The sequence below is a fragment of the Mustela nivalis genome (assembly GCF_964662115.1).
Source record: "Mustela nivalis genome assembly, chromosome: 6".
Taxonomy (NCBI): domain Eukaryota; kingdom Metazoa; phylum Chordata; class Mammalia; order Carnivora; family Mustelidae; genus Mustela; species Mustela nivalis.
In genome coordinates, this window is record NC_139025.1 from 5,700,263 (window position 1) to 5,718,332 (window position 18,070).

Consider the following 18,070-nt stretch of genomic DNA (forward strand, 5'->3'; position numbering starts at 1 on the left):
CTGAGTTGTCTTGCCGCTCGGTTGCACCTATGTCACAGGTGCACTGAATGGATAAAACGAGGGTAGGAGAGCACGTTACCATCGGGCTGCCTCTCCCTGCACAGGCTGCATGACCTTGGGCAGGCCACCTTACCTGTGGGGACCCCCACCACACCATACCTCATGCTGGGGTCTTGAGACCATGCCCTGGGTTAGAGGTCAGGTGACCTCTATCTTGTCATTGCTGGCAAGGGCCACAGCTCCTCCCACTGCCACAGTTTTCTAAAAAAGCAGGTTCTAAGGGGACCCCCTGGGTTAGGACAGACAGGTGCAACAGCCCAGCCGTTGCTGGCAGGAGGTCAGGTCGAAGCCCCCATGGTGTGGGGACTCCTGCCAGAGGAGTTCCGCCAGCCTGGGATCGCAGCTGAGCTGGGGCTGGGGCTGGGGCACGGTGGGGAGCAGGGAGCTCACAGTGCAGGACGAGAACAAGGAAGGAGGCTCTCGGACATCTGAGAGATGAGCTCTCCCAGGGAGTTCTGTGCGCCTTGGCCCTTCCCAGAGGCACACAATTTTCCGGTCCACTGTGGGAGCCCTGGGGACACCATCCTTGGTCTCACACTTGAAATTTCAGGCACAGCCCGAACTTCGTTAAGGCGACCACAGTTAATGGGAAGACCCAGGGGGGCCCACCTTCTCGTCTCCATTTCTAAAAGAAGGGGCTGGGTCAGCTCTGCACAGGGCCTTGTCACCTAGAGAGCATGAGGACCTGCGACCAGGCCTTCCTGCCAAGCCAATTCGCTAACGGGGTGGGGCCGGCGGCTCAGTGACCCCGTCCGGCACTACCCCCTGGTGACTGGCAGACTGCGGAGCCTGGAGTACCGCCAGTAATTCTTTCCAGGCTAGAGCAAACGGGTACTAGAGTCTTCTTGCCAGAAGCGGACGTGGGGTCAGGGTTTTGATGAATTATCGACCTTTTGTCAGTTGGTAGGTACCCTTTTCCCAGCACCTGGCTAGAACGCCAGGATCTTTCACTCGAAGCCGGATGAGCTTCCTGGAATCCAGGGCCAGACTTCCTCATTCCACACCCGGTGAGCACCTACCGTGCTCCAGACCCTGTGCTGGACAGAGTCCGAGTCAGACATGGGTCGAGCAGGGTGTGGGGTGAGGGCAGATGAGTGACCAAGGAGCCAGGACCACGTGGGAGCCTAAAAAGCAGCCCAGTGGTCGGGCTGGGAGAGCTTCCTGAAGGAGGTGATGCCTGGGGAAAGGGTGTGGGCGGCGGAGAGCACTGGGTGTGAGCAAATGCTTGGGGCAGTGTGACGGAAGCGGACCGGGACAGGAGGGGAACCGGGAAACCGTTCCCAGAACACAAGAGGTCCTTCGGTCCAAAGACATGGTCAAGGCTAGGTTCTGTGAGTGAGGATAATCGAGGCAGGTGTTGGCCGGCTTTACCAGAGCCCTGAGCCCTGATAGCCCCCCGTGACTGGCAGCTGCATTGCCGACAGGAGGATTCCAGAAATGCGGGCGCGAGTCTGCCCCCACCCCTGCCACGGTGGGCAGGCCCAGCTCCCTCTCTAAGCTGTTTGCTCCGCGGTGTCCGATTGTTGTGATGACCCATGTAGGACCTGCCACCCCCTCCCTGACCCCTCCTCCGGGCCCGTGTGGAAAGGTGGCTCACAGCCAATTATCCAGGCAGCAGAGGGGTCAAAAGGGGGTGGGTTTGGGGTGGGAGTAGTGAGGAGAGCAAACCTCACGCTCAAGGCTGAGTGGCCTCCCGTGGCTGGGCTCAGCGCCCCGAAGGCCAAGGGAGTGGAGCCAGCCAGAGTGCTGGCCTCAGTGTGCCCATCCGTGTAGTGGGAACACTGGCCATACAGGTCCGGAGGGCTGGGCCTCTGAGGACAAGCAGATCGCCCGCCCCACAGACCACGGAGCAGCAGCACCGAGCAGGCCCAAAGACGTTTTATTATCAACAGCTCCTTGCTCAGTCTCCGGGATCTCCCAGAGGGCAAGGGTGCGGGAGCAGGTCTGGCTGTGGCCGTCCGGTCAGTGCCCTCTCTGAGCAGCCCCTTGTGGGGAGCACGCGGCAGGTGCCCTAGAGCTCACCAAACAGCCAAGGAGAGCTGCGTGGGGGCCCCGCGGGAAGGGCGGCCAGGGGACAGCAGAGGACTGGATGGAGGCACAGGGATGCTCCGAAGACACGGGCGGCTGGGAGGGGTGACCAGGAAGCTGGAACTCTGACGACGTGCTCCAGCGACTCCATGGGACGGATGTCCTCATCCAAGAGGCCCACTCCTCCCTGGCCATATGACCCTCACACCAACCCCAGGCTGCTGGCAGATGGGCCCCTCAGACTCCCTGTGGTCCTGTAGCCCCAAGCACAGAACTCGGGCTCCAGGGCGGCTCCGGCTGTCCTGGGCGGCGGCTCCGTGGGCCCGGACCCCAAGACTCTCCAGCGCCTCCTCCAGCCCCAAGGACCCCAGGAAGCTGCAGCGGGTCGGCCCCAGGGGCATTGGGACTGGCTACACTGACAGGCCCCGGATGAGCCGCAGCACGGCTTCGTAGGCAACAAAGACCACCATGTTGACGGGGAAGGCACGACAGCAGTTGAGCGTCAGCCCCTTGAAGAGGACCCGAGGCCCCTCCTCGCGCACACTGGTCACCACGCAGTGCAGAAGGCCGCGGTAGCGCCTCTGGCCCTGCCCGTCCGCCTGTAGGCGTGACTTGATCACATCCATGGGGGTGGCCACAGCCCAGGCCAGGACCCCAGCACAGCCCCCGGCCACCAGCACGCCCAACACATCTGCAGGGAGAGAGCCGTGACCACCTCAACACCCTGCCAGCCGGCCGGACACATGGGGTGGGGTTCCCAGAATGGAGCGCAGGGTTCACGCCCCCGACATGTGAAGCCACATGACAGGTCTATCCCACTCCTGGGGTGGAGGACACGGACATTCCCACCCCCGGTGGGGGAGCTCCGCAGCACCCGTGTTTGGCCCGAGCGCATCCATACCACCTCCCCCAGCTCCACGGCCCACTGTGCTGGGCCCCACCCCTCCTGCCAGGCCCCGGGCCCCCTCACCTGGCTGGCTGTGGCCAGCGGGCGTGAGCTGCTCACAGAGGATGGTGTAAGATAAGAAGTAAGTGGCGAAGGAGTGGCCGTCGCGAAAGAGCAGGGCCGAGCTGCCCTTGTAGAGACCCCGCAGCCCCTCCTCGCGGGCCACCGTGGCCAGACAGTGCAGTGGCCCTCGGTACTTGGGCCCGGAACCGGCAGGGGGCGCGGGACACAGCGGGGGCGCAGCCGAGGGGCATGAAGCCGAAGGGCGCCGCTGCTGCGTCTGCGTCTGCGTCTGTAGGAGGACCTTGGCCACCTCTGTGGGCGAGGTCAGGAACACCTACCGTGGAAGGAGGCGGGTCAGGAGGCGCTGGCCACGCTGCCTGCACCCCGCTGGCTTCGTGCCCCCACGGCAACGTCCCCAGGGGCTCCTCCAGGGCTGGGCCACCGGGCCCGGTGCCATGGGGTTCAAAGCTCCGCTTCTGGCTCGGAGCGGCCCGACACGCAAGAGGTGTTGGGTAGATGCCTGTGACTCGGGTTCGTGGAGTATCTATCACGTAGTTAACAGGCGAAGCACATCCGTGTACCATGTAATTAGCAGAAGTCGTGTCCGAAGACTACAGTACTTGGTACCGTATGAAATGAGTGAGTGACATATTACTAACGATACTGGCTGCCACTCTGTGGGTCCTCATACCTGACTCCGTCCCGGGGGCTCTCCACTGAGAACCTTACTGAGAACCTCACTGGAGCTTCACCGCGCCTCTTACTGGCGAAGAGGCAGAAGCTCAGGGAGGCTCCCTGGCACGCCCAAAGTCGCCCAAGGTCGCCGAGCTAATGAGAATCAGCTGGGCCCCCACCCACCACCCCCAGCCCTCATCCAGTCTCTGCCCTGCCCCAAGCCTGGGTCCCCCCCCCACCCCCGCTGCGGGGCTGGGTGGCCTCCCGGGCGGCTGTCTCAGCCTCGCCAGACCCGGCAGTCCTGAGGGGCCCCGCCCCCCCACCCCACTCACGCGGACCAGGCCAGAGGCAAATCCGGACAGCGTGACGTCCGTCTTGGCGGGCTTGGCGTCAGGGCTGCCATAGCGAAAGCGGCAGATGCGCGCCAGGCAGTGGCGGTAGGCACCAAAAGACACGGATGAGACCAGCGACACGGTGCACACGGGCAGCGAGAGGCCTCGGTAGAAGCCCCACACCTGGTGGGCAGACAGACCGGACCCGAGGGCTCTGGTCAGGCCAGAGGCCCAGCCAGGAAGAAGGCCACCCCGGGGGGCCCAGGCCAAGTGGGCCGTGTCTCAGCCCTGCCCTGGCCTCCCTGACCATGGGACCTCAGGCCCGTCTCACAGCCAAGGCTCTGTGACCTAAACTGGCAATCGTAACCCCCGACTCTCCAGGTGATGTGAGGGACTGAAGAGTCAGATGGCCAGGCTGGACCAAGACAGCTATTTGATGATGATGATGACGTTGAATAGCATGCTTTACGGTTGCTCTTTTCTCATCCATTCACCCCTGGCCCGCATCGAGCCCCAAGTTCACGTTGCTAAGTATCCCTGAGTCCCTCCTCTGGACTGGGCTCTGCACTGGACATGGCACAACTAACAGTGTCACCCACCATGGCGTTCAAGGAATGCCCAGCCTGGAGGAGACAGAAATACAAACACTCGGGGTCCCTCCCTGACCCCCAAGGCCCCAGATGCCACCCGTGGACCCTCTTTTGAAGGCAGGACCTCATTCTGGACACCTCCTATGTGCTGGACACTTGGCTCTCAACCTCAGAGAAACCCAGCAGCTTGGTACAATCCCTCCCATTTGGAAGGTGACAGCTGAGCTCGGACAGGGCTGGCTCACTGGGTGTGGCAGGCCTGGGGCCGCATCCTCTTGCCCATTACCTCGGGCCCCGGCCTACCCGCTCGTGGCGATACGTGTCCCAGACGCAGTGCCAGATGCCGCTGTACCTGGGCTCTGTCTGGATCTTGACCTGCGAGAGAAGCAGACTTCAGGAAGGGGTGGCTTTAGGCCGACAGCAAGGTCAGTAGGCCTGGGGGAGGGGACAAGCCAATGCCTTGATTGTCAGAGGCGTGTTGGCGCACCTCGGGCAGAGCAAGGACCGGGAGCCTGCGTGAGACAAGAACCCTGACGCACAGGTGAGAAGAGGGGCCGACAGAGTCCCGAGGAGCGTGGGGACGGCCAGTCTGATCAGCTGGCCAGAAAGGTCTCCTGGCCCCGGATGGGTGCAGGAGACTGGGAGGCAGCCTGACCCCAGCCAGGGGCCTTAGGGTGGGCGGTGGAGGCCGGCCATTGCCATACCTTCACCGTGTCCAGGGGGTAGCCCACAGCAACACCGCAGACACCTGGAAGGAAATCAGAGGGACCGGGTGAGCAGCAGGAACAGCCCGACCTTGTCTCATGGAAGGAAGTAGGGTGAGCCCCGACCAGCTCCCGCCGAGCCTGGACACACGCTCCCCGTCCACACTGTGTCTCATCAGCTCTAAGCACAGAGAAGGCAACTGAGGCTCAGCCACTCTGCCAGCAATTTCTCTTTCCCTGTCTTGGCCCGGCGATGCCTCATTCCAACAGCCAGGGATGCATTTCGACACCTGCCGGGCCCTGTCTCCAAGCCAGGCAGCTCTTGTCCTCAAGCCTTGAAGGGTCTGTCTGTGCTTCACCTGTGGGCTGTGTATGCAGAAGAAGGGCACAGACCCTACAAAGGCCAGGAGGTAGGGAATCCCAGGTCACCCAGGGCTCTGCGAAGGAATGCCTGAAACCACAAGTCTGCGTGGAACAGAGTGGGACGCGAGGCTTTCTAGACCAGGGCCCTCTCCCTGCCAAGGGCCAGGTGCCACCATCCTTTCTCTTTCCACCAGAACCTCAATGTCCAAGCCCCCAGCACTGCCATGGGGAAGCCAGAGACCCACAGAGCCCTGAGGTTACATACCCTGGGGGCAAAGGGTGGTGAGAGCCACCTGAGAACAAGGCACTTGGGGGCTCTGCCCTATTTAGTAGGCATTCCAAGACTCAATATGTGTGCCTGAATGAATGAAGGAGTGTGAGGAAATGATCAAAGGACTGACTGAATGACTTGATTAGAATTATCCTCCTTGGGGCGCCTGGGTGGCTCAGTGGTTTGGGCTACTGCCTTCGGCTCAGGTCATGATCTCAGGGTCCTGGGATCGAGCCCCGCATCGGGCTCTCTGCTCCGCAGGAAGCATGCTTCTCTCTCTCTCTCTCTCTCTCTGCCTGCCTCTCTGCCTACTTGTGATCTCTGTCTGTCAAATAAATAAATAAAATCTTTAAAAAAAAAAAAAAAAGAATTATCCTCCTTGACTCTTGCAGAGACCCCACCGAACTCCTACTCACTCGTCAAAGCCCTGCCACAGCTTCACCTCCTCTCTGGAGCCCTCCCTGACCCCTGAATCTGGGCTGCCTCTGTGCCATTAAACATATTGATCACAGCCCCGATCACGTGGTTTTGCTGCTGTCCCACGCGTACCATGTCTGTCCTCCACAGGGACAAGACCCAGGTCTTCGAGAGCCATTCTTGGCCTTGCGATCTTCGCCAAGTCAAGCCCCTTCCTTCTCTGAGCCCCCTCCTTAGGGGCTAACGTGCAGGGAGGCAGCTGGTCTTAGGCCCGGCACATAGTCACACCTCAGAAATGTCCCCAGAGACCCGGGGCTCCAGCCTGTCCTGGGTCAGCACTGCCCTCCCCACCTGAGGGAGGAGGACATCCCACACCATTCCCAGAAGTATCGACCAGTACCCTTGCTGTTTCACAAGACAGGGCAAGGCCAAGGGTGCCTCGCCCAAAATAGGCTCCAGCCTGCAGGATGGAGGGTCGGGGGTGGGGGAACACCGTCCCCCACCTGTTTCCCAACGGACTGTTATCTCTCTGGATCTGTCTTTTGTAACCAGCCATTTCCCCAGAAGGGAAAATAGTTTGGGAGGCCAATAGGCGGGGACAGCGCACACACCAGCCTGCGGGTATGGCCAGGGCTCCCGCAGGGCCTCTCCCCCTCCCGGCCCACCCCCTGCAGTCTGCATTTCCGGATCCAGGCCAGTTTGTCCTCACTGCCCCCCCCCCCCCGCCACTCCCCCCACGGTTCCTTCCCACAGCTGGGCCATTCCTCCCCACACTGATGGCTGTGAGCCTTCCCCGCCCCCACTCCTCCCTGCCTCCCTCTGAGACCATCCTCTGCGCACCCCCATCCCCGCCTGAGGGCCGCAGGCTGAGAGGGTCCGGCTGTGCAGACTCACCTCCCCCTGTGCTGCCCCCCAGCACATTTGGCCCACACCAGGGCGCAATCACTTCCGGACACCCCACTGCCACTGCCACGGGAGGGTCTACTGCCAAGGCCCAGCACTTCCCCATGCCTCCTGGTCCCCCGCCCCCCCCAGCCCCTCCATGTCCATTACCTCCGATGGCTCCAGCCACAAAATCCATTGACAGCGCTGTGCTGGGAGAGGCTCTGCGTCTGCCTGCCTGACAGCGGTCTGCCGCCACCGGGGTGGCCTCGACCAACTCGCCAGCTGCTGGCCGGCCTTAAATAGCCGGGGCTGGGGGAGGGACAAGAGACGGGAGCCTGCTGACCAGTGGCCTCAAAGGCAGAGGCCCGAGAGTCAATGCCCAAACGCAGGCACTGGGCAGCTGAACTCCCTCCCACACACCCCCCCCAGAGGACGCTTGTCCCAGTGCCCTGGGGACCCAGGGGTCAGGAGGTGGCAAGGCTCACTGTCCACACTGCCTGCAGGGCTGGGCCCCGGGGCCAGGTGCAGACACCTCCAGGGAGGTCCGAGGATGGGGCTGTGGTGCCCCTGTCCCTCCAAGCCCAAGTTCGGGCCTTCACGGGGTCTTTGGGCCTCCCCAGCAGCCCTCGGAGCTCCATCCTACTCACTCAGCAGACACCATCGGAGCTGGGGCTGCCCTGAGAAGGACCAGCCGTCCTCAGGAGGCTCCGGCGGGCAGGAGGGAGTGGGGGTGAGCCCGGGAAGCCCGCACGAGCCCCCCCTTTTCCCACCACAAGCAAACACGGGTCCCAGCTGGTGTCTGCTCCACGCCTTTCACACTGCCTTGACCCCACGCTGTCCGTGTGCGCCCACATCTGTTTCCTGTTCTCCCGGCCCCACTGGCTCTGCCTCTGCTCAGCCCTGACCAAGCCCTGAGGGCCCCGAGCCCTACAGGACCCACTGCTAGGGATGTGGCCACGTTGCTGACTGGGCCTCTCACAAAGCCAGGGCGCTCCTGAAGGCGGGGTGGGGGGGGGTGCTGATGGTCCCCATTTTACAGATGGAACCACTGAGGCCCAGAAAGGGGATTTGTCCAAGGCCATGCAGGTGGCAGGGCCAGATGTGATCGCCAGACACTCTGGAATGCCCAGCCCCTCTCTGATGCCGAGGGCCAGGCCCTGATGCCCATGAGCTTGGTCCCCGTGGCCGTCACCCAGTGGGCCCTCCCGGGGGCTCAGCACATTCTCCCATATGAGCCATACGGCAACACTGGGAGGTGGCCACGAGGGCCCTCAGGCTTAAGGAGACTGTGCATGTGCCCAGGGCTACACAGAGTGAGTGTCCTGCTGGCCAGAAAGCTGGCGGGACCAGAGTGGAGGGATCCAGGGTTCAGACCACCTCGTCTGGGTGGCCCTCGGGTCAGGGACTGTGTGTCTGCCTGTTTTCTTGTGTTCTGACGGGTGGACGCAGGCTGGCCTTGAACAGGCTGGGTGCTGATGCAGGGACAGCCCCATCCCTGCCTGCCTGGCCACTGCAGGGTGAAGGGGGTCAGGCTGGCAGTGACGCCCGCCATGTCAGAGGGCAAAGGGCAGGATGGAATCCACACAAGTTGTGTGTGGATGCCCAGCCTCACCATTGCTTGGGATCCAGGCTGTTTGCATTCAAAGATTTTATTTATTTATCAGACTGAAAGAGTGAGAGAGAGAGAGAGAGAGCACAAACACAGCAGGCAGAGGGACACGCAGGCTCCGGGCTGAGCAGGGAGCCCGATGCGAGACTCGATCCCAGGACCCTGGGATCACGACCTGACCCGAAGGCCGACGGCTCACCAGCTCAGCCACTCAGGCGTCCCACCCGGGCTGTTGGCATTCAAAGCCCAACTCTGAGACCACAGCAAGACAGGAGTCACTGCCTCGTGGCTCTTCCATTCTGGGAAGACAGACACCAAGAGATGAGGTGACAGGAGCACAGAGACAGAAAACAGCAGCGAGCGCCAAGGGCAGAGGCAGAGAAGGGAGGAGACAAGGAGTGAGTGGGCTGGGGGGAGGGGGTGGCCCAAGACAGTGACACAGGAGACAAGTGTGTTTTCCCCCGTCACTGCCGCCAAGTATCACCTACCCTTCGTCTCCCGGACCAACGTGCCCAAACTTGACCCTTCTCCTCAGCCCACCCAGAAAACACGCCACCTGGCCCTTTGGGGCAGCAGCTCCCCAGCCTGCTGTGAGCTTCGGGCAGGGAGGGCCGTGCCAGACCCGTCTCTGAGCCCACAGCACCCAGCATGGGGCATGCTGGCGGGGGAAACAAGCCGGTGGACGGACGGGCGGACAGATGGAAGGATGGCTGCGGGGAGAGTGGGGGAGGGGTAGGTAGATGGAGGGATGGACAGACAGACAGAGGGACTGCAGGATGGACAGATGAATGGATGGGGTGGCGGGGTGGGCGGTGAGTGGACGGACAGTGGAAAATACCAATGAATGACCAGAGTCGGGGGGGGGGTCACCTGCCCATCCTTGGCTTGAGCTGACACAGGAGGAGGCAAAGAGGCCGTTGGTGGCTGGGCAGGCAGGGGTCTTGGCTGGGGAGAGGCCCACACAGTCTTGGGGAGAGCTCAGGCAGGGCCCCCCCAGCCTGGGTTTGGCTCCAGGCTCCGCCTCTCCCACATGGGTGGCCTTGGGCCCACAGCGTTACCTCTCTGGGTGCTGGGCAGAGAGCAGAAGGCAGAGTCCAAGGGAACCTTCCAGGGCCACTCCTCTCAACGGGCAGCTATAATGATCAGCACCAAGGCCAGCTTAAGACCTTCCTCCGCCAACACCAGAACCCCTCCGAGTGTGGCCCCCCCACCCCCGGGGCTGGTCTTCCAGGAGGAGGCAGACATCGCACAGGAAGACCCAGCCTGAGCCACTGCAAAGGGCTCTGGGAACAGGGGGTGGCGCTGGCCCCACTGGGCGCACGGACTTGCCCGTCAAGGGACCAGACACATTCCAAAATGAATTTTTACATTTGATAAGAAAAACTATAACTCTAAGTTATTTTTGTTGTTGTTGTTGTTTTTAATTTTTTAAAAGATTTTATTTATTTATTTGACAGAGAGAGAGAGTACAAGTAGGCAGAGCAGCAGAGGAAGAGGGAGAAGCAGGGTCTCCACTGATGCAGGGCTCGATCCCAGGACCTGGGATCATGACCCGAGCTGAAGGCAGCCGCTTAACCAACTAAGCCACGCAGGAGCCCCTATTTTTTTTTTAATCTAGACTGATGAGAGGGAGCACACAAAGCAAACAGCTCGAAGTTCAGGTCTGGGTCCTGCTTTCTAATCAGAGGCGGGCAAACATAAACATTATCTTTTCTGTCGTTTTTTTTGTTTTGTTTTTTGTTTTACTTTGTTTGGGGAGGAGGAAGGGCAGAGAAAGAGAATCTCAGCAGGCTCCATGCCAGCCCAGAGTCCAGCACTGCGTTTGATCTCACCATCCAGAGATCATGACCTGAGCCGAAAGCAAGGTCAGACGCTCAACCAACTGCACCCCCCCAGGCGCCCCCACACATTTCCTTTTTCGCTGTCATTTTGTGATTTGCTTCTTTCTGCTACCTACGTGCCTGGGACGCCTTGCCCACCATGGCTCCGAGGGCTTCTCCACTGTGCATGTCCGGGGGCGGGGACAGAGGCTGACCCAGGCTTGGCCCTGGTCCTGCCCGTCCTCACGTGTGACCCGGGAGCCTAGGCCTCAGGGTCCTCACCCGTGAAGCTGGGATTCCACCACTCAGGACTCAGGAGTCCTGAGAGGTCGGCGTCTGGAAAACCTTGGGAGCCGAGCCTGGCAGGCCGTCAGCGCGCCACATGTCACCGCGATGATTTACTTCACGACTGATAGAAATTGGCTTGTTTCCAGCTCAGAACAGAAAGTCCTCCCACAGGCCAGCTTTGAGGTCTTCCCTTGTTTCCATGGGGTATACTCTCGGAGGGAGACGGCCAAGTCAAAGATACCCGATCTATCTTTCATTTTCACGTACTTTGGGGTAGGATTTGGAGAGGTCGAGGAAGGGCAGTGGGATTTCCGGGCAATGGACATGGACCAGGAGCCCCCGAGTGGGCATGGGGACCCAGGCTGGCTCCAGAGACTAGCAGCCCTGGCATTTCCAGGAAACGGGGCTCCAAGATCAGAAGAGCCTGGTTCTCACGCAGTCACTCTGTGGCCGGGAGCAAGCCGCCTTGCCCTGAGTCACGGTTTCTCCATCTATAAAGAGGGACAGGAGACGGGAGCGTCCTCTCGGGGCTCGGCCCTGCCACGTTCCGCTGGGATCTCTGTGACTCCCTGCGGGTGGCCGCAGACCACACGGCCCCAGGGAGGCGGGGAGTGAGCACGCACCCACCTTTGGGAGGCGGGTGTCTCTGGCATCTGCCGCTGGCCCTCGACCCTTGGGCCTCTCCATAGGACGACTCCCGACGTGGCTCCCAACATCCCCCCCAGAGCTGGAGATCGAAGATGGGGAGGCAGGAGGTGGCCACGATGCCTCAGTGACTGTCTCGGAAGTGACACGTGGTCATTCCTACTGCTTTCTATTCCCTGGAGGTGACCCGGACATTCCAGCCCAGGCTCGGTGAGAGAGGGGACTTTGGAAGAGGGGCGTGTGGAAGGATGAGTGGACGGGTCTTCCGGCCGCCCCGGAGAGGCAGGAATGGGAACAGGTGAGCGCGGCCAGCCTGCCGCCGAGAGAAGCCGGTCTCCGCTGGGGCTTCACGGAGGCTTCCAGGAAGGGGCACTTCGGAGCTGCTCATGAAGTAGGGAGGGTCCCACAGGAGTGCAGGGCAGTGTGATTCCCAGCGTGGACCCTGAGGGCAGGCTCACGGGGGGGGGGCCCCGGCGAGCACGTGAAAATCTTCAAGAACACAGACCAGGTGAACGAGAGGAGAGAGAGAGACCGCCAAGCCCCCCGAGGGGTACACCTCGGAGGCGCACCTGGCCCCTCACCAGCCCTCATGCTCCCTGCCACGTGGCATAGAAGCCGACGGCCCAGCTCCCAAGGGGGCTGAAGACAGGGACTCCAGAGGACAGAGCCCAAAGCAGCAGGACAGGTGCCAGAGGGGAGATTCTGGCCGGGGGAGGGAAGGGACGGTCCCCGGGCAGTTGCCCCAGGAAGACGCTGCCCGGCTGAGCGACCATGACAGGAGGAGAGCCATGGAGGAGGAGGGATGCTGAGGTAGCACAAGGCCTTTCTGCGGAAGGTTCTGGAATAGGGGACTCAGACTCCAGGACTCCTGCAAGACGCCAGCGCTCCTGGATTCCAGGAAGCTGAGGGTAGTGGCCCATCCTATGCTTGTCTCTGGAGCTTCCCCCCAACCCTGTGCTCCCCGTGGGCCTGCCCGCCGGGTCTATGACTGTCCCAACACGCCTCAGGGCTCAGGACGCGTCGTGCTCTGCCCGCTGTCACGCCCCCTTCGGCCTCCGGGGTGTCAACTCCAGCTCACCTGGCCGCCCAGCCCAGGGCCCTGGTGGGGGCACACTGCCCTCCGGTGCCCATTTACACGGCCCTTCAGATGGGGACAATGGTCTGCTCCTCCATCCCCCAGACAGTGTGGCACCCCAGGAGGGGCAGAGCTGGGCCGGCTCGCGTCGGGCCCCAGCGCCAGCCCTGAGCGTGGGCTCCAGGGGCCCCACAAGCCTCATGACCTCTGAATGTGCGGCGGGCACACAGTGTCTGCCACACGTGGCTGGATGCCACGGGCCCGGCTCTTCTGTCCCGCCAGGCTGGCCCAGCCCAAACTGGATCACCCCTGGGGCCCTCCGGGTTGGGGGCACCCGCAGGCAGGCCCCCTGTTTGCTCTGCTTTTAACCTTGAAGCATTTGCTATGAGTCTCTCTAGATCGTCCCCGTCCTGAGATCTGGTCATCTCCTCATCTGGCCGGAGACCCCCGCTCTCCAGTCTCTCGACCTCTCCAAGGCCCAGCGGGCTGGGAAAGGTGCCATGTACAAGAGAGGCCCAGGGCTCACCCGGCCTGGCAAGCGTGCGGAAGGCCGCCACACGCCCGATGGCATGAAGATGTTGGACGCCCACGCGGCACGCTAGCGACTCCTGGCTCGACTCCATCCCAGCAATCACTTCACGTCTACCTAATGAGAGAACGCTGGGCCCCGCGGAGTTGGAGGACAGTGGCTGGGTGTCCCCATCAGGTCCCCGGCCCTTCAGGCTCCGAGACCCAGACCCGCTGCTCCCGGAGTCTGATTCCTTAGGTCTGGGAAGCTGTGTCTTTTTTTTTTTTTTTTTTTTTAAGATTTTTTTTTTTTTTTTTTTAATTTATTTGACAGACAGAGATCACAAGCAGGCAGAGAGGCAGGCAGAGAGAGAGGAAGAAGCAGGCTCCCTGCTGAGCAGAGAGCCTGACGCGGGGCTCGATCCCAGGACCCTGAGATCATGACCCGAGCCGAAGGCAGCGGCTTAACCCACTGAGCCACCCAGGCGCCCCTGGGAAGCTGTGTCTTAGCCAGCATCCTGGGAAACTCCAATCCCGGAGATCTGGAATGGGGAGCTTGTGGCTGGGGCCCCACAGCAGGACGGGCCAGGGTCCCGCTCCCCTCACCCAGGTCTGGCTCCTCAGCTGCCTGCTCGCCCTGCCAGAGCTGGCAACGTGACTCCTTGCCTTTTTTTTTTAATGTAGGCGCCAAGCCCAGCATGGAACCCAATGTGGGGCTTGAACTCACAACCCCGAGATCAAGACCTGAGCTGAGATCGAGTCGGATGCTTTACCAACTGAGCCATCCAGGTGCCCCTGTGACTCCCGCTCTTGAGTCAAAACCGACAGGCAGGGGTGCACAGGTCTGGCTCTGTAGGGACACGTGTGCACACACACAGACCCCCCCGGGCCAGGAGAGGTAGGTCCCCCTCTCTGCACCTCTCTGCCTCCTTATCAGGGCCGACTGTAGCCTAGCAGGAAGAAACTTTGTTTCTGAAGTTTTTAATTCTAAAAATACATGTTAGAAAAAGCGATTACCCCAAACCCCCAGCACTCCTCACTTCTTTTTCACAGAACACAGGTCCCCGGAGAAGGTTCAGGCTGTTAGCCGCGGGGCCTCCCACTGGCCTCACCCCCCACCCAGGGCCCATCACCTTCCACGGCTCGGATTCTGTCAGCTTGCACATTTATTGAGTACCTGCTGTGTGCCCGCCTTGTTTAGGGTTAATAAAGAAGATAGAGAAGGCCCCTGCCCTGGTAGAGCTCCCATTCTAGTGGGAGAGAGGAGAAAATTAATGTCACCCTAGGAATTGAAAACTGTGTGGGGAGGGGCGGAGGGCTGTCTGCGCTAGATGGGGGAGGCCAGCCAAGCCCCTTGTGAGGAGGTGAGGCGTGAACAGGGACCTGAGCTCTGGAGGTGATCTTGGCAAGGGAAGGGCGTCCTAGGCAGAGGAAGTGGCCTGTGCAACAGCACTAGGGTGATGATGGGCTTGGAGTATGGGTGTGCGGCCAGGTCACCTTGGGCTTGGAGATACTGAACCTAGGTTCTATCCCAAGTGAGTGGGGAGTCAGTTGACAGCCCTGACCTCCTCATCCCCACCTCACCAGGGTCAAAACAGCCTCCGGCCACTGACTCCAAGTGACTCCTGGGAGGCGAGAAACAGGTGAGTTTTCTTCACCTCTATTCCGGCTGGTGTTTCTACTTCTTCCGCACGGGACCCATCTTGTGTAAGAAATTATAAAAGCCGTACAAAGTAGGGCACCTGGGTGGCTCATTGGGTTAAAGCCTCTGCCTTTGGCTCAGGTCATGATCTCAGGGTCCTGGGATCAAGTTCCACATCAGGATCTCTGCTCAGCAGGAAGCCTGCTTCCTCCTCTCTCTCTGCCTGCCTCTCTGTCTACCTGTGATCTCCATCTGTCAAATAAATAAATAAAATCTTAAAAAAAAAAAAAAAGCCGTACAATGTAAAAACTTGCACCACGCACTGCACTTTTCAGTGACCTGGCTTAATCCCTAGTCCCCTGTCACAGTCCTCACACTCCCTCCCTCCTTTGTTGTCCTGCCACTGCTCTGGCCTTGAGCCCCTCCTGCCCCCTAAAGTCTGGGGCCTGAGAAGAGCCCTGCCAGGTGGCCTTCCCAAGAACAGAGGTGGGGCCTGGGGAGCTAGGGAAGGTGAGGGGTTTGAACCACCACATTCTTTTTTTTTTTTTTTAAAGATTTTATTTATTTATTTGTAAGAGAGTGGGAGCGAGCACAGGCAGACAGAGTGGAAGGCAGAGTCAGAGGGAGAAGCAGGCTCCCCGCGGAGCAAGGAGCCCGATGCGGGACTCGATCCCAGGACGCTGGGATCATGACCTGAGCCAAAGGCAGCTGCTCAACCAACTGAGCCACCCAGGCGTCCCTTGAACCACCACATTCTGTGCTCTAATTTTACCTTCAGGAAACGAAACAGACACAAAACCCGACTGCTGATGTCGTAATACAGGTTTCAAAATACAGGCATTGCGCACTCATTTACTTGGCCGTGACTTCCTTGTTTTCCCTTTCTGGTCTCTCCTGAACTGCCACCAGTCCCTGGAGGTCAGGCTGATAACTCCCAGGGAGTCCAGGCTCATACTACCTGTACCTGCCCCAAGCGCGACATTAACTGCAAGGCACATGCATTCTCTTAAAAAAAAAAAAAAAAAAAGGACAACTGGGTGGCTAAGTGGGTTAAGCAGCTGCCTTTGGCTCAGGTCATGATCCCAGGGTCCTGGGATCCAGCCTGACATGAGGCTCTCTGCTCAGTGGAGAGCCTTCTTCTCCCTCTCCCTCTGCCTGCCTACTTGTGCTCTCTCTCTCTCTGTCAAACAAATAAAATCTTTAAAAATATAGATATATGTATATATACACATATATTTATATATACAAATATATTTACATATAAATATATACAAATATAATATAATTTAAATATATAGATGAAAATATATATGTGAAGCAGGGTGCCTGGGTGGTACAGTTGGGTAAGCATCCGGCTCTTGGTTTTGGCTCCGGTCATGAGAGGGAACCCCCCGTGGGACTCCACACTCAGGGGGAGTCGGAGCCTGCTTGAGATTCTCTCCCTCTCCTTCTGTCCCTCCCCGTGCTTGTGTACTCTCTCTAAAATAAATAAATAAATCTTTTGTGCGCGCGCGCGTGCGCACACACACACACACACACACACACACATATAAAGCAGGTCAGATGGTCCTAGCTTCCTTCTCAGCTGTCCCATCATAGCGTTCTGTCCTACTGCCTGTTAAGGTATAGGACTTTCTTCTCAAGCCTCCAAAACTAGAGGTAGCTGCTGCAGGCCTTATGCTCCACCTCCCGGGGCACTGGCAACCAAGGGACAAGTGTCCCTAGGGGTGAGTCACCTAGGTATAGCTTAACTGTCAGGCCTTGGAGGCCTCCAGCCACACAAGCATCCCCACCGTCAACTCCTGCCTTTCTTGGGTCTGGGCTTCTCCTGGGGCCCATGTTATTGCTTTTCTGGCTCCTTGAGGTCAGAGGCTGGCGATATTCAAACGCAGGCCTCCAGACCCCTAGTTCAGGGCCCACCAGCCATTACGAGCACTGGACTAAGAGTCAGCAGACCTGGGTTTGGGTCTCTGCTTAATGAATAGTCTTACCTAGAGTTTAAAGAATAAAAGGAAACCACACGTGACTGGTGACTGTAGGATTCCTGGTGGCCTCTGTATCACCATGGATCACGGCTTAGCTGATATCCCCCCTAGCACCAGAAATACATAATCTTTAAAACCTTGGGTACAGATCCATTGTAACCCCCCTCGCGATTTCAGAAACTGTGCGATCTGCAATGCCCTGGAAACACCGCTGGGAGTGTGGTCCCAACCACAGGGCCATGAAGAAGGAAGTTGGGCCCCAGGCCGAAAAGGTGTTATCTCACCCTCATTGTGCAAGAGAATGTGTCCAGTCAAGTCCAGTCCCAACCGGACAGTCCAGGCCTCCTGAGGCGCTGGGGAAGGAGGGAAGGACAGGTCTCTGACCAGGCGGGGGTCCTTGCCACTGCCAATCTCAGGGACTCTCTCCCCGGGCGGATTGCGTGGACCGGCTCCTCCTCTGACCCCACCGTGTGTCCCCGCCTCCCCCGCCGCCTGGCTTGCCCAGTCCCGAGGCCTCCGGCGCCCCCTCTCCGCCGCGCGGCTCTGGGCGCGTCCAGAAACCTGCCCGACTCTGCACCCTTCGAGGCTCCCACGGCCCCGCAGCGCGCGGGCAGGTGCGGACCCCCGAGGGGCGCCCCACGGCCCCCTTCCCCGTCCCAGGTCCCTCCCCGCCGCCCGGGAAGGCTGGCGCGTTCGGACCCGGACATCCCGCGTACCGGGCCGGGCGGGAGCGTAGGCGGAGGGGCGACTCGCCGCCCGCGGGGCATCACAGCTAGTGGTGTCCGAGCCTGGGAGGATCCAGGCTCTAGGCGCCCGCTTCCCCATTACACGGGCACCGACCAGGGGTTTGGCAGCAGAGTCGGGATGTGGCCCCAGGCCCCAGGTCCCCGGGCCCGGTCCAGAGCGAGCACACCCCGCCTCCCGCTCAGCTGACCCGTCGCGCGCACGCCGGAGGTCCCCGCCCCGCACAGGCCGCGCTCAGGCCGCGCACTCCCGGGCCCGGCCCCAACGTCCCGCCGCCGCGCGCACCGGGCCGCCTCTCCCGCCCGGAACGGCGCGGGCGGGCGCACGAAGCACATTCTTTGTCTGAGGCGCCCGTGCGCCTCCCCCGCCCGCGCGCCTCCCCCGCCCGGTGCGCCTCCCCCGCCCGGTGCGCCTCCCCCGCCCGGCGCGCCTCCCCCTCCCGGCGCGCCTCCCCCTCCCGGCGCGCCTCCCCCTCCCGGCG

General features: G+C 60.7%; 1 protein-coding gene and 2 long non-coding RNA genes across 6 annotated transcripts; all 3 read right to left on the reverse strand.

Moving 5' to 3' along the window:
* Positions 1 to 1,922: 1,922 nt before the first annotated feature.
* Positions 1,923 to 8,091, reverse strand: SLC25A47 (solute carrier family 25 member 47). Of its 4 annotated transcripts, none has more exons than XM_082737696.1 (7): positions 7,922 to 8,091; positions 7,443 to 7,583; positions 5,339 to 5,382; positions 4,938 to 5,009; positions 4,045 to 4,227; positions 3,059 to 3,371; positions 1,923 to 2,779 (listed from the first exon to the last, which is right to left on the reverse strand). In XM_082737696.1, the coding sequence occupies exons 2-7, from the start codon at positions 7,468 to 7,470 to the stop codon at positions 2,499 to 2,501; spliced, it is 921 nt and encodes a 306-aa protein (XP_082593822.1). In that variant the 5' UTR covers positions 7,471 to 7,583; positions 7,922 to 8,091; the 3' UTR covers positions 1,923 to 2,498. The 4 variants fall into 4 exon arrangements, with proteins under 4 accessions (XP_082593822.1, XP_082593821.1, XP_082593823.1 ...); XM_082737695.1 differs by having other exon boundaries at positions 4,987 to 5,009; positions 7,922 to 7,950; XM_082737697.1 differs by lacking the exon at positions 7,922 to 8,091 and having other exon boundaries at positions 7,443 to 7,592.
* Positions 8,092 to 10,282: 2,191 nt separating this feature from the next.
* LOC309868169 lies at positions 10,283 to 13,369 on the reverse strand. Its single transcript, XR_014313543.1, has 2 exons — positions 13,238 to 13,369; positions 10,283 to 12,125 (listed from the first exon to the last, which is right to left on the reverse strand). It is a non-coding gene; the product is annotated as an uncharacterized lncRNA (long non-coding RNA).
* A 340-nt stretch (positions 13,370 to 13,709) lies between these two features.
* LOC309868171 lies at positions 13,710 to 18,026 on the reverse strand. The gene is made up of 3 exons (XR_014313545.1): positions 17,984 to 18,026; positions 17,130 to 17,948; positions 13,710 to 13,855 (listed from the first exon to the last, which is right to left on the reverse strand). It is a non-coding gene; the product is annotated as an uncharacterized lncRNA (long non-coding RNA).
* Between the last annotated feature and the right edge of the window lie 44 nt (positions 18,027 to 18,070).